Source organism: Cryptomeria japonica, chromosome 3, assembly GCF_030272615.1.
Source record: "Cryptomeria japonica chromosome 3, Sugi_1.0, whole genome shotgun sequence".
Classification (NCBI taxonomy): domain Eukaryota; kingdom Viridiplantae; phylum Streptophyta; class Pinopsida; order Cupressales; family Cupressaceae; genus Cryptomeria; species Cryptomeria japonica.
Window position 1 is genome coordinate 209,268,459 of NC_081407.1, and position 15,481 is coordinate 209,283,939.

Below are 15,481 nucleotides of genomic sequence, written 5' to 3' on the forward strand. Positions count from 1 at the left end.
TTATTCTTTGAAAAGATGAACGAGGAAATCATTAGGAGAAATATATGATGAAATAATTAGGATAGTTAATTTAATTGCTTAAAGTAGTGATTATTGTCAAAGTGATTAGGTTAGATTTTTAATTAAATAATGTGTTCTCATATTGTATTCCTTTATATGAAAGAAAATCATACTTGTGTTACACCTTCTTTTTCCTTGTATCTATTTGAAAATTGTTGACGAAGTTATATTGCTTTTGAAATTATATTGCTTTTCAAATTTTGAAAGATTGTATTCAATTAGGTGAAAGAGATGAAATAGTTTTTATTTTACGAAAGTAATAGGGAAGATGTCATTTCAATTAGTCAAAAGATTGTATTCTTAAAATTTATTCTTGTTTGTGGGAACCAAGGTAAGGATAGGCTTGTGTATAGAAAGTTACCTTCCGGGACGGGTGCCGAATGTGGAATCTTAGAGAGGATAGTTGTTTTTTCCAACTATTTATTTTTGCTATGCATGGCATTATACTCGGCTAAGTAATGATTTGAATTATGCATAGAAATAGGTGGAATTTTTTATTTTATGCTCTCTACCATATCCTTGATTGATAATGAATGCTTGTTTCTTAAAAGAATTAGAAAAATGAAAATGCTTGTATCATCTAGGCATGCACCAAATTCCCTCTTACCTTTCGAATTCTTTGGTTAAAACAATTCATGTAGGGTCGGGTATTCTTGATTGACCAATAATTTTGGGGAAGCGTAAGCTTCAAGGTTGGGCAGAAAAAGTGCTTGAATCTTGTTCCCATCTTCCTTCAAAGGACTAAAAGGGAGCGACTCAGAATGGAGATCGACGGATGTATCTCACCTTCTTTCTATTTGTATATTACTTAAGGCAATATGAAAGCCTAAGTAGGGATAAAGATATATAGATTGAGAAATTTGTATCTTTCATTTTACATGAAAATTGTATATCTATGATTGTTTTATCAACTTATTTATATTTCCTTATATTATGTATGAAATAGACTTCTTAATTGACCTATGAGTTTATTTATGAATAAAGAGTAGATTATGTCTTATAGATTAATTTACGTCTTTACAAGATTGCTGACATATTTACAAAGCCGCTCAAATGGATAAGGCGCATGTGGGTTGGGACGTACTGAAGGGATTTTTTCATTACAAAGAAGTGGAGAAGCGGTTGGCAAAGGTGGTAAAGATAAAAGATGCACAAAAAAAAGATGAAGCTTGAGTTGGAAGATTTTTGGGTGAACGGTTCGGGTAAAAAGAAGAAGAAATTGTAATTGTTTTTGTTTATGGTTATGTTCATTTGGTTGGTTTAATAATCAAGGTTTGTGTTTTTTAGATGGTACTTTTTATAGTGAAGGGGTGGTTAAAGCCACATTTTGGTGTTGTTTATTTTATGTAATGGGTATAGAGAAGAGCTTGAAAAATTATTGCGTTTAGACCATAGATTACATAGTAAGGCAAATTTTGGTGTAGTTTTTATGGTATGTAGAAGTAGTTTTCTGTGAGTAGAGACAAGATATAGGGGTTAAACCTTAATTTTGAAATATTTTATGTATTAGAATTTTATTATATTAATAAAATACTCAAATAATGATAAAAAAGGACATGTGAATACATTTAGAACACTAGAACCAAAATGCATTCTTCATTATCTTTTAAAATTATATAATTCCAAAACCCTTTTATATGTAAATGGTTAAACCCAACATCATTAAAATTCTCTCCAAAAAGTTCAAAAAAGTTTTTTTTCTCCTCTGTTAAAGTCTCCTTTACAATATGGAATTATAGCTTATATTTATAGGTCTTATTCAATAACTTCCTCGTAACTATTCAACAACCACTTTATAACTACCTCCTAGTTGCCTTTTTAAAATACAATGGATTTGAAAATAATATTCCTTATTGGATCAATATTTACATTGTATTTCTAGGAACAAGCCTCATTTTCTAACTTCTAATTACATTAAGTGATATAGTCACTTTTACAGAAGAGCAACTTGAAATCTATAACTTGAAAGAAAAACTAAGTTATTAGTTTCGACGGGGCCTTTTTCCATATCTATCTGCTTTACCTTTGACACCTTTCAAAAATATTCGTAACATTAAGCATTTCCTATCTTGTCCTCTTCAAGGCATAGTGAGAACTAGTGAATAGTGGGAAATGAATAAAGTATTTAAAATTAAATATTCTTCTTTTAAAGCCTCATCACCCCACAAGTTCTCATATTGAAGATCCAAACTATATGGTTGTTCAAATGAAAACAAATCCTTTTAAACCATTGACAACTCACCATCCACTCCGCTCTTTGGTAATTCATCTATTTCTTTTCACATTATATCGTGCTCAAGGGAACTGCTTTAAAATGAAATCTTGTGCATCAATTTGACTAATGCAATTTAAAATTAGAAGTACATGTTATAGATGAGGCCTCTACATCAATTTGGCTAATGCATTTTAAAATAAGAAATACATGTTATAGATGAGGCCTCTTGTTAGACTGAGTGACCCGTAAGAATATACATCAACATCTTAGTGCCACCTCTATGATTCCAAAAGTTGACCCCTTTCCATATATTTAAAAGCCGTCTTTAACCAAGTTCTTATTTCTAATAGATCATTCTAGTGTAAACCTTGAGTCATGAATAAATGTTATCAGATTCAAATTTACACTACCTCTTCAAATACATTTGAAGGTGTTGCAATCTTCTGGTTTATAATATTTCCATTGTAGGAAGAAATAGACCCTTGATGAAATCTTGTAACATAATGGGTTTCTATTGTTAGCACAAATACTGAGCAACACTTGTGGTATAACGAGCTCTCGCATTGACATATCCGCCACTCCAAGCATTGTGGTCACTTTCAACATGTGCTCACATGTATTGGCTCACAAAGCCCACTTAAGCTTCTATGCACCTTGATCCCAATTATAGGTGCCAAAATTGATTCAGAACCACATTGCATCCCATGAGATGACATTTCTACGAGGAATTTTGTCAAATAATTCAGGTGCTTTGACTATAATTTTATATTTTGCATCTGTGTCTAGCACGACATTCGTAACTACAACATATTCTAACAAAAATATTCATTGTGTTATGCTTTGATGGATGTCGCTACGCTCATCAAAAGCTCCCACTTTAGTGAGGTTGGGAGGATGGTGGCAGCGGCTGAGGAATACGGCTATAGACCTGCTGCTTGCATTTGCATAAGTGAATACAATTACGAAAACACGAATGTAAAAATTTACTTGAATTTCATTTGTATCGATCAACATGGCTCTCAATACAATCACGAATAATTCTCAAAGCCATCTCCATGGCAATGCTTTTCACAAGTAGGATAATAGCAAACCCCCTCATCGTCGACGCAAAGAACAACCATATTAGTTGTTGTGCACATTAACATCCTCCCATCCACAACTAACAGAATTGTTTTAAGTCCAGAAAACAAAAGGTGAACCATAAGGATCAAGATCAACCTTACTTTGAAGTTGTGATTTTGAAGTTGTGATTTCGTGTGGATTAAAAATTGTTGGTACACTAAGTAACATGTTAAGTTTAGAGAATGTCAGTCAATTTTAAGTGTTTAACACTTTTAATTCTAAAAATCAAAGCTTAATATAATTTAAATCATCCAACTCTTCTTTGACTTTACACCTACCAAATATATTTACTCGAATTTTTTTAAAGAGATTTAAATAAACCCGTTTTGTGGATGCCTTGCAATATAAGTAGTAATAACAACTACATTTAACTTCTCAAAAGTTATCCACAACCTTCCTTAATCAGAGACATGCATAGAATTATGAACTCATACTTTACTCCCAATCTGTGATAAGGAACAGATTACCAACTTCTGTAAAAGATTCGATAATAGTTTTAATCTGTTTTCAAGGGGACATTAATAACTGCAATTAAATCATCAATAAGTTCATTCCTCTATCTTCGATGCCGAAGGATGAGTTGCCAACATAATCATGTAAAAGGAACATTGCGATAAAGATACACACTATAATTATGTAAAATGAACATAATAGAAAATCATAAATGATCTAAAATATATTTTGTATGGGCATCTACAAGCAGTGCATAATCATTATATGCATAAATATGCCCATCAGATTGGTTAAGGAAGGGCTACCTTAAAGTAAAAGCAAACCATCATGAGACAAAAATATTCTAGAATCATGTATGAAAGCACATGACAAAGCACAAAATGATGTATAATAACATTAGAATTTTCATAAACCAAATCATAATGAAATAGATTTCCATCATTTATATCATGTAATTATGGGATATGGAATGATCATTAATATAATTCTTGCAAATTAAACCATCAATATCTCATAATCTACAAAAAATATAAAATAAAACGACTAATATGATATCACACATTTATAGATTCCTCTATACAATAGCACTTTTTTATGATAGAAAAAAATATCAACTATCACAAGAAGATAAAAGAATGTTTGTTTGATTCGCAAATAATTAAGAGATACAACACACCTACATTACTATCTTAGACAAATTAAATAGATGCCTAAAAAAATATATGTAAAGATATTTTATATATAAATTAAAATTAAGATATATGCGCTAGTTAAGGTTGAAATAACACCGTAATTGTACTACATTATTACGGTATTATTGTAAAGCAGAGTGGATATTATAAGTGATAATACCGTGAGTAAAGCAGAGTGGTAAAGCAAACAAACTACTAAGCACCGCAATTTTCACTAGCGATTCCAAGTCTAGACCCTGCGACATCGTGCACAATTCGAAACTTCTGCTGCTGATAGTTCCCAAATATGTAAAATACAGCGTCTTCCCAGCCCGGATGAAGAGCAAAAGCAAGGCATAGCACGGAGCCGTCCGGGCAGAGCCATGTCCAGACTATCATCAAGATGCAACGTGATGACAGGAAACTCCACCTCGCCTGACGGTTTGTTGTAGCACGTATCAAAAAGATCTGTGGGACTAGCCAAAGTCAGACTAGAAAGCGACGGCGGAAAGAATCTCGCATCGCATTGTAAGCAGGCTCCACTAGTCGAGTGATAACTGTTCCCGAATCAATGATTGTTCCTCTTCCCATCGACTCATCCAATGTCAAGGTCCCCTCAGGGATGGAAACAAGCTCATCTCCCACAGAGATTCCGTTTAACCCCACATAATAGAAGTAAGGGTACCTAGCGTTGGACAAGAGGGGCGTGAACTTCAAGCCCGACGCAGAAACAGCCCCTTTCCCCAGCAGGAGAGACCCCGTGAAAGCAGAGGAGAAGAGTGAGGGAAAGCAATAAGAGAACGTACTGTCATATAACGTGGCCGTCTGAGAAACGAAGGAGAGAGGTTCCTTCCCAAACCCAACAAAACCGGGAAACGACAAGCTCTGGATGACTCCACTAACCGCATTCGTGTAGAATCTAGAAACACATAAAATAAAAATAAATGCAACATAGAATTAAAAATAAATTTATTAACTCAAATTCTGTAATGGACTACATTTTTGCAGACTGTATATCAAATATTACAATAGGCAGTTTTTATAGAGATTGCAAACTAAAACTAGGTATGCATTGCATGCATTATTCCTGTAGCATGAAGATTGGCAGTTAAACATGACTATCAACTATTAACTAATGAAAACTAATTGTTAAAACTATTGCAGGCAAGCTGTAGCATGCGGTGAATGAGATGCATGGCGGTGCATGGCAGTGCATGGCAAATTGGCTGTAACTGGTTATAACGGTGGAACTGCATGTTCAGGGGTTAACGTGGAACTACCGGCAAACTGAAGTCTAGCGGCGGGAGAAATTACTTCCAACAATTCGCACATCCGAAGACAAAATCCTGAACTGTCTGAGAGCCCACAGAGTGTCTCAGAGGACAAGATCTTGTCCAGCTCTGATTGGTCGCAGTAGCGCAGAGGAAGGCTACAGTTAACATTATTATCGTTGTTCGAACCGATACTTATAGGTAGACGACTTGCCGGGCTCGAACAATTGGAGCCCACTTGAACAACCGGAGCATGGATTGCAGGGAATCCAGGTGCTGTAGCTGCCGGTATCGAGGACACTGTAGAAGCTCTGCACAGGCGTGCCGAAACCGAGCTTGATAATGTAGTTTCCCGTGTTGATGGCCTGTCCCGAGGCCAACGGGAGGTCCGCGTCCTCTTGGAGATTAACCATACTCTTGCCGGCGCTCCATCCCCCTTTCACCATTGCTCTGTAGCGCTGGGCATCGCCTTTGATTTACTTGGATATCGCTGTCCACCATGTTAAATTGGTGAGGCGGAATGGAGAACACTTGCCTTGAATGTGCATCACACTCAAACTTGATGTTTCCGATTCAAGCGCAGAGCAGTTCTTGTTATCCTCTGCATCTGTTCATTTGAATGATGAAAGGTTTACCCTAGCAACCTTACTGTTTTCTGCCCACACACAAACAACTAATAGAAAAGACAGTAGGACTGAGCATAGACGCTTTGCCATTGTCGTCTTTGGGAAGCAGAGGCTCAGATGAAAATATCATCAAGATGGCCGTATTTATAGACGTGTATGCGTGAAACTATAGCTCAACTTGTCGATCCCATTGGCTTCCGTATCCCCTTCTAGTTGACTTGACTCCATATAGACTTCAATTTACGTACGCAATTTAGGCGTAGTCTCTCGTACCAGGAACTTCAATTTATGTACGCAATTGAGTCGTCGTCTCTGCTCCTTAAATGGCTTTACTTCAATATATGGACGCAATTTGTTCGCTTCAGTTTTTTTCCATTCCTTCCTCACCAACGACGTTCTTTTCAATATTTGACTTAGCCGTTTCTGATGTTAGAGCTTGGAAAATATTTCACACGGAAATGGCTATCCACCTTGTAGGATATATCAATACATAAATTATTTTCCTACATAAAATATTATGTACTGGTGCATCTGGACAACCATTTTCATTTCACACTAGCTACTAAAACATTAGTCATTATCTTAGATTATAGAAAATGTTTTTAGTTTATTATTATATCAATTTTATTTAAAAAATATCTTTAGATTAAATTAGTTGGGTCAATAAATATGTACTGAATACTTAAAAACTGAATAGAGAGAATAGATTCATTTAAGTTTGGAAATAATGATGCAAAAAAGTCAATGATATCATGTTAAAATCATTTGTAAAAATTATAGAGATTAATATTTTTAATCAAAATTATATCAAGTAATCTTTATATAACTTGAAAATTATTGTAGTTTAAATCTATGTCTCATGAGTTTGAACTTGAGCATCATGTCTTTGATTTGATGTATGAGAATAAACTTAATTGCATGGGAAGGAATTGATAGAAAATGTGCACAAATGTTTCTTTCCTTTGCCTTTCATATGTCTAAATATGTCAAAGTGGTGTTTACAAACACCTTTGATGAAATCACAAGATTTATATGGTCAACTTCTTCTAAGTCAACACATTGGGTGGAGTACAGTCAACTTCACAACATTCAGTGAATATCTAATGCCAACATTAAAAAATGTGTAAATGTATCAAGATAAATGATGTAGATGATGACTCTTTGTCCCTTGAAAAATGAAACGTGCTTAATACTAATTTCTCCTTATTCAACCATATTTTCTACATTTATTTTTCACATTTATTTTCCACGTAAATTAATGACACATTAGTATCTTTAAATACAAAAACATAATAATAACTCACAAAAATATGTACCAAGTCAACTTATAATAACTAATAAAAAATATTAAAAAAAATAATTTGAATTTGAATAACTTACACCCTATAGCTGTTATTTTAAAAAATTACTACATAATGTAATAATTTTAAAATATTAGAGTTATTGCATATAATTTATATCAAAGATTTAGGTCTTAATATTATACAATATAGGTTTAGGTATAAGAATAAATTTACTTGAGAATCTAATCAAGTTCATACTTGAATACATTATTAGCTATGATTAGCCTTATTGGATTTAGAAATGCTCACATTGTGATAACATAAGTGATCGGCCAAAAATATTAGTTATTAACTTATTCCTTATATAATATAGTGCAGATTTTTCAAAAAGGTGATCTACATAATTTTTAATTATGTTATGGTTTACAATTTTAAAAAATACCCAAATCTTACTCTACCTGCAAATCTTTGGCCCTTTTTTCCATTGGTTTAATCAAATTTTATCCTCACCAAACATGACTATGAAGTATGAATTCAAATTTTGTAATTCATTATGAATAACAATAGAGCCTATAAATTGGTAATGGGACTATTTAATCTTGTTGTATTCATTCGACAGATAGGCCCATATAGCAGTTTTGATGACCTCTTCCATATCATTGGCTTTGGAGGTTAGAAGATTATGGAGTCACTTGGGACCTCCCAAGATAATTTCATTTTCTCTTCACAATCTAGTTCATAATTACAAAGTTTGAAAAATTTAATTTGTCTGAGAAATATGGAACTTAAAAAATTTGGTAAAATTTCTTTAGCAATTGAAAAATCCACCACTTGTCTAATTTTTTTTTGGGGATGAAACTAGATCTAGATATTATCAAGCTCTGTACTAGCAACTATTCATTGTTTGGTTATTCTAAAAGTGAAACTTCTCAAGGCACTCCAAGTGGCTTCTCTTATGTACCCTCTAGGTGGTTTGTAGCTTGGGTCATATACTTTTGTAATTATTTTTCTTCTTTAATAAGTTTACTGAGTTAACTTGGTAAGATTGAACTTTTATTTCTATATTAAAGTTTATTACTATTTGTGTCTTATGTGAGGAAGTGTTTCTGAGTATCACCTTACAATTTCTACTTCTACTTTCATTGGTACGTTTACAGTCCTAGAGGCTGTCCATGGTCAGCCATGAATATTGATATTATTTCTTTATTTCTATAGGTCAAGATGACTTGGAAAACTTATAATCTCTTCCTATATTAACAATTGGGCCAGTCTAGGATAAAATAATAAAAAATGTTTAATGGGTCTTTGGAATCCACAAAACAATTCTCAAACACAATTTCAGTAATCTTAACACGTTTCCCTGAATCTTTTTTAATTCCTACAGTCATAATGAGCTTGTAGAAATGTTGGCTGATTTGAAGAAGTGAATCTTATACAATGCCTGCATAACAAAGAGAAATGTATAAATCCTTGTTTCATATATAACCATAGATTAGCATAATAATCTTAAAAAAGGTTTTGGAATATTCATCTTGCAAAATCATGATATATCCAGGCTAGACTCTAGTGCTAATAGGCTCCTCATTAGCTAGAGTCATTTATTGCACTTAAAAGACTATAATTTATATTATTATGTATAGTGTCCATTAAAATGAGGTTTTGGTTTACATTAGATTGCTTTGAATGATGCCTCAAGAGAAAAAGAGTTGAGCTAGTTTGAAATTGCCTATTATAATAATATACAAAAGTAATGTCTATGATTAGAGCTAATACTATACTTGTGTGTTCTAATATTATATAATCTTTCGCTTACATTCCTTTGACAGTAAGGAGTGAGCCTTCTTCTATCTCTATTCCCATTGTGCCAAAATGAAAGGCTAAAGTTTAATTTTTCTATCAAACCTTGAGCTTCCGTGATGTTATCAATGTCTATTGGGATTTTGAAGAAATAAATGCTGAGGGCTTTACCTTCACTATCCATAATGAGGCCCACTCCTCCTTTAATACCTGGGTTGTCTTTTGGGGCATTATTAAAACTCAATTTAGATCTACCTTATTGGTATGGAACATATTTTGCAAAGGTTGTACTGGCTCTTCTACCATGGATCCATTTATTAGGGAATTAATGATGTGTATTCATGCAACACAATTAGGAGTACCAATACTAATCCCACTTTCAATTGGCATGGATAATCTCACAATTTGAATGTCTATTCTATGGATAGATCAAATTGAAACAAGTTATACCATCATTACAAGGTGAGCACTATTTTAACTAGCTAGCATGGAAAATCGATCAACCTTAATATTCTTTTTCTATATACACAAAAAAAAATAGTTCTGTTTTTAAATATTTCATTTGTGATGGTTATCATTCTATTCTATAAATTGCAATATATTTGTAATGCAAAGGAAGATTTATCCAATTTCACAAAGGGAGTAGATGGCTAAAATTTTTCCATCTCGTGTAAGGCTTATTATTAATACATATTGAATTTTTCTTTGTTTCACTTTCATTCCTTACACAGTCAATATAATACATGTCATTCCTTTTCCTTTTTTTGTATACAAATATGGCCATGGACCCATAATTTGAGAAATGTATTGAATACCATGGACAAAGGCATTCTAGATGTTGTTGTGGATCACTACTATCTTATGAACTTCTACAATAACCTCATCATGGAGATTCTTACTTAGGGTATGAGTACTCTTCTATTCATTGTTAATTTGATATGTCTATCTCTAAACATGTTAATGTCAATGAAAATCTTGACATGTGCTTTTATGTCTCCCCTTTCAGGGGTCTAGCCACATGGTACCTTTATTATGCCTCAATCTTTGGAAGATTCTTATGGGGGTTTCATCAACACAAAAAAATTGTAGAGCCTTTATTTAAGTTTCAAAGAATTTATTACAAGGGAAAATTTTTAAGAGCGTTTTTATTTAAATTTATTTGAAAACACCTTGTAATTTTAAAAAGTTTAGAAGTATTTTTTGATCACATCAAATTTTGAAAATGGGTGTAGAAGCTTTAAACATATTTCCTTTAAGTGTTTTGTCTGCTAGTAGCTCTTTTCTAACTGAAGGACAACCTTTGTTTATTCCCATTACAATAAGATCAAATTCCTATATACCTGCTGTAGACACCTAAAATTGTCCATACTAATTAAATAAATAGTTTTTATTTATTTAATTAATTCATTTATCCCCTTCTAAGTATTTCCTCATTAAAATAAATAATTTTATTTATTTAAATTGTCTTTCTTCCTAAATTAAATATTAATTGATTCCACTTCCTCTATTAATTAAATAAATATTTATTTATTTAATTAATTCATTATCTTTTTCTACCCATGACATGTGTCATTCATCTCTTAATTCTTCTCTTACCTACCCCCTTTATCATTTAATTATTTCCTCTACCTACCCTTTAATCCTAGCCAAACATTTATCTTTACACTTCTTAATCTTATTCTTCCATTTCTTTCAGTGTTCTCTATATAAGAGGATGCCCTCTTTCTTTACAACCCTAATCAATGCATTCAATCAATCCAGCTAGCTAACAATTGCTTCAATTAAGCCTTCTTGCGATCAAGCTATCAACCATATTTTCATTCTTTGTTGAGCTTTTGTGCACACATAAAATCTAAGAGAAAATATATCAAACAAGATCAATGGAGATTGAAACCCTACTTGACATGTGAATGGTAATATTTCTTTATTTTATTCATTTACATGATCTTAGGTATCTCTATTGGTATTGGTGAATGTTTCATTATAGGACCTAGATTGTTTGTGGTTAGATCTTTATGGTTTTACAATAGTTTATCATCATCACTTTTCACCATATACATTTTGGCACGCCCGGTGGGACATGGATTTTTGTTAGATCTATACTTTTTTTTGTAGGTTTTTCTAAATGTATATTGCTATTATGTAAAACAATTTGGAGAATAACCTTGTGCAACTAGGGTTTTGGACACAAGATTAAGATTTTTGAGAGATTTGATTAGATCTCACAAACGGCTTGGAATTTTTGCATCAAATATTGTTTGTAGGTTGGGGATAGTATCAAGTGTGTTCAATCCAAAATTCAGATTTTTTTGGATCATATTTGAATTTTTTATGCTTTTTCATAAAAAAAAAAATTTGGAGAAAATTAGCAATTTTTTTGGATTTTCTTACATTTCTGGAAATTTCTCAAAATTCTACAGGGGATCTATTCTTTGTGAGTTTAATTTTGGTGAAAAATAGTTCATGAAAAAGCAAGTCTTTAAAAATTAGGGTTTTGCAATGTTTTGATCATATCTCACAAACTACTTGGAATTTTTGTAGGAATGGTTTTTTGAAGGTTGGTAATGGTATCAAGAGTTTCCAGTACAAAATTTAGATTTCTAGGATCAATTTGGAAATTTTTATGAATTTTTTTATGATTTTGGGAGCAAATTAGCATTTTTTTTAGATTTTCTTACATTTCTAGAAATGTCTTGAAATTATATAGGTGGTTGTTTATTTATTCATTTAATTTTGATACAAAAGAACTTGTGGAAAATTAGATATTTGGATTTGTCGAAAAATGTATTATCAAAGACCCCTATTTCACAAAGTCATTTGGGATTTCTAAAAATTTACCTAACTTGTGTGTTTGTAGGAGGGGTATTATTTCACAACTAATAACAAGTTTGGTGCAAGACCTTTGGAAAATATTTTATTTTGAAATTGGCTACTTTATCTTCTTTAGTCTAGCAAAACACTTCAATTGGTGCTCTAAAATTAACAAGTGTCTTTTGTGTCTTGAGAAATAGGCTCTTTTTGTTTTACCTTTTAGAGGGTCTGCCTCCCAAGTAGCCCATAAGGCCAAGTGAGAGGGAATGACCCAAGTGGTGATGGACTAAAGACAAACTCTTCCAAGCCACTATAAATAAAAGTGTTTGTGATGAAAGTTGCAAGCAATGGGTGTTACATGCTACTATAATGACATTATGACTCCCCATAAACCTAATAGAGAGCAACCTCAATAGGTTAGGAGGCCTTCCATTTAACAGGGCGTAACATGCTATAAATTATAACCACCCGAAAAGATGCCCTTACTAGACATATTATTGTGTTAGAAGCCAAAAACCTTCTAGTTGTTGGTACAGGAGGATGGACCTCTGATGCCGTCTCACATTCTTATGGTTCTTAGTAGAGATACAAATTTTTCCACGAGGAGTTTTCATGGGGATTGGTGCTTGGCTACCCTAGAGAAGTGAGTGCCATAAAGTAGAGCTAGTGGGGTCAAGCATCTAAGTATCCACTTTGAATAAGCGTAGTTGGGAATCCAAGTAAGATCTAACAACTATTGTCCTGGGCAGCCTTAGGACTTGTGCTTGCATGTTTTTATTTCAAATCAGACAAACACCTTCAGACATTGTGTCTTCATTGTTTGGTGTGGTTTCTTGTCACTAAAAGTCAAAACATTGAGATTTGGTCACATTCAACAACTTCACAATTGGACAAAATTGCAAAACATTTTCAAAATCATGTTTGGGTTTACTTAAACTATGTCTATGTTCAAAACTAAGAAATTGCAAAAGATTTTTCAAGAGAAAAAGGACTTAAGTTTTCATATTCAAAGAGCTTCTAAGGTTGCTTCCTATAGGGCTTCATTATTCAGTCAACCTGTCTTGGTCACATGTATATTCAATCATTGTCCTTCACTTGCATTACCCTCATACATATTTTCCAAATTTGAGTCAAAAGATTACTTTTCTTATCCTCATCAAACTCTGCAAATATACTACAACACAACACTAGGCAATTCCTGTATCAAGATCTATCATCTTAGGATCTCATTTGGTCTTCTTGAGTCAAGGTCAACTTACCTCATCAAGAGATCCATCATCTCTTTGGAAGCCACACCTTACTCTAAAAACACACATACTTTGGTATTACACTCTTGGACATTGCAAGTTTACCTTAGATTCATCTACACTTCATACACCTCTTGGTCTTCTATAGTCTTTGCATTTTCATTATACCTTTCATTTTTGTCAAGACTTTAGTTCATGGTTGAAACCCATTCACAAAGGTCTAAAAGGGAATCCGAAGAAACTTTAAGGTTTTTAAACATGACTACTTATGAGTTTGAAGGATATGAATTTTACAATCCATTTGACAATCACAGTAATATACCAGATCATGAAAATGGCAACACTAAGAACAACAATGGAAATGATAATGACAATGACAATGCATCTATGGATTCTATATAAGTTGAGGAAACTATCACGAATCCTCATTTTAATAAATTGGTTCAAGAAATCATGAAGAGGGATAGACAATATTTCCTACAAGTTATGGCATAAAGTGGATCAAGATTACCCCATAATTTTGATATGTCACAAATTTTGGAGGATGATCCAAATCAAGCAAATCTAGCTAAAACAAGGCTTAGGAGGCCCAATAATGGTGGTAATAGGAGAGAGTGTCTCATGCTTGAGTCACCTTCCTCCCTATTTCAAAAACCTAAAATACAAACACATACACTCATTCTCATGTCATTTTTACTAGGAACTCTCATGAACAACCCCACAGTCATCCTTTCCCACGAAGATGAACTACCACCACACATGCTCATGATGATACCCAAGATCATACCAATTCATACAATTACACTCAAGCGAATATTCAAAATCATGACACGAGGAGATCTCATGTCTGATTTGGGGACAATACTCAAGATCACTCTTATGATACCTCCCATCTTCATGGTCATGCCATGTATCGACCTCGTCCTAGTGCTCCTCATTACAACACCATACCAAGTGGTCCATATATAAGATATAACTATGTTCCTCCTGCATATGAACACATCTACTATCAATACCATCCATACATGCATTATATCCCTCCTCCTCTAACCAGTGGCTCAGGCATGGGACTAGCTCAAATAGAAAAGACACTACCCAAGAATGACTTGCAACAACAAATCAAGGATTTGCAAAAGCAAATGGCGATCATGAATACACCAAAGCAATAGTATATAATGAAGGGCATATGTCCTTACCCATTTGATAGAAGCATTCCAATGCTTCCATTCCCTCCACATTTTGTGACACCAAAATTTGATAAGTTCAAAGGTAAAGGGGACCCTAAGGCACATTTAAGATAGTTTTTCACAACTTGGATTGAGGTAGAAGGAGAAGCAACATACTTGATGAGATTGTTTCCACATAGCTTACGTGGACAAGCAATGGAATGGTTCTCTAAAATTCCACTTGGAAGTAAGTCATGGGGTGATTTAGCAGAGACTTTCATACAACACTTCTCATATAATATTGAAATAAATGTGTCAGTAACTACCTTATGCAATACTAAACATTAAAATGAGGAATCTTTCTCTTCATTTTTATAGCGATGGAGAGGTCTTTGTTGGTGTAAATAATTATTCATCTTGGATACTATTACACCTTACTTAAGTTTAATTAGGTAAATGCATTTAATAGTAGTTTGAGTATGAGACACTTGGGTGTTTGTGCCACATTGGGATAGTGTGTGTATGAGAATTTCCACCTTTTATGGTGTTGATCTTATCTTGTTGTTACATTCCACCTCATGTGGAATATTATATTGTTTCTCCTACCTACCACACCTATTTCCTACCTACCCTTGTTTCTTATTGAGCCACATGTCATGTTTGTGTGCTCACATATCCATAAGCCTTGCCTATATAAGCAGGCTCATCTACATTGTTTGTGTGGGCAATCATTGAACATCTTGTAATGATCCAATTGAT

The 15,481-nt window shown here is 33.3% G+C and overlaps 1 protein-coding gene across 1 annotated transcript; it reads right to left on the bottom strand.

The window, feature by feature from the left end:
* Positions 1-5,007: 5,007 nt before the first annotated feature.
* On the bottom strand, positions 5,008-6,293 carry LOC131057679 (aspartyl protease 25-like). The gene is made up of 3 exons (XM_059217252.1): positions 6,208-6,293; positions 5,765-6,103; positions 5,008-5,440 (listed from the first exon to the last, which is right to left on the bottom strand). The coding sequence occupies exons 1-3, from the start codon at positions 6,291-6,293 to the stop codon at positions 5,008-5,010; spliced, it is 858 nt and encodes a 285-aa protein (XP_059073235.1).
* Between the last annotated feature and the right edge of the window lie 9,188 nt (positions 6,294-15,481).

What these genes read in the sequence shown, in the direction of transcription:
- LOC131057679 (XM_059217252.1), bottom strand. Translation starts at nt 6,293, where the DNA reads ATGGTGGACAGCGATATCCAAGTAAATCAAAGGCGATGCCCAGCGCTA. An exon ending in GGGATGGAGCGCCGGCAAGA is followed by an intron (nt 6,104 to 6,207) that starts GTATGGTTAATC and finishes ACGCCTGTGCAG; the next exon opens with AGCTTCTACAGTGTCCTCGA. An exon ending in CCTGAACATGCAGTTCCACC is followed by an intron (nt 5,441 to 5,764) that starts GTTATAACCAGT and finishes ATGTGTTTCTAG; the next exon opens with ATTCTACACGAATGCGGTTA.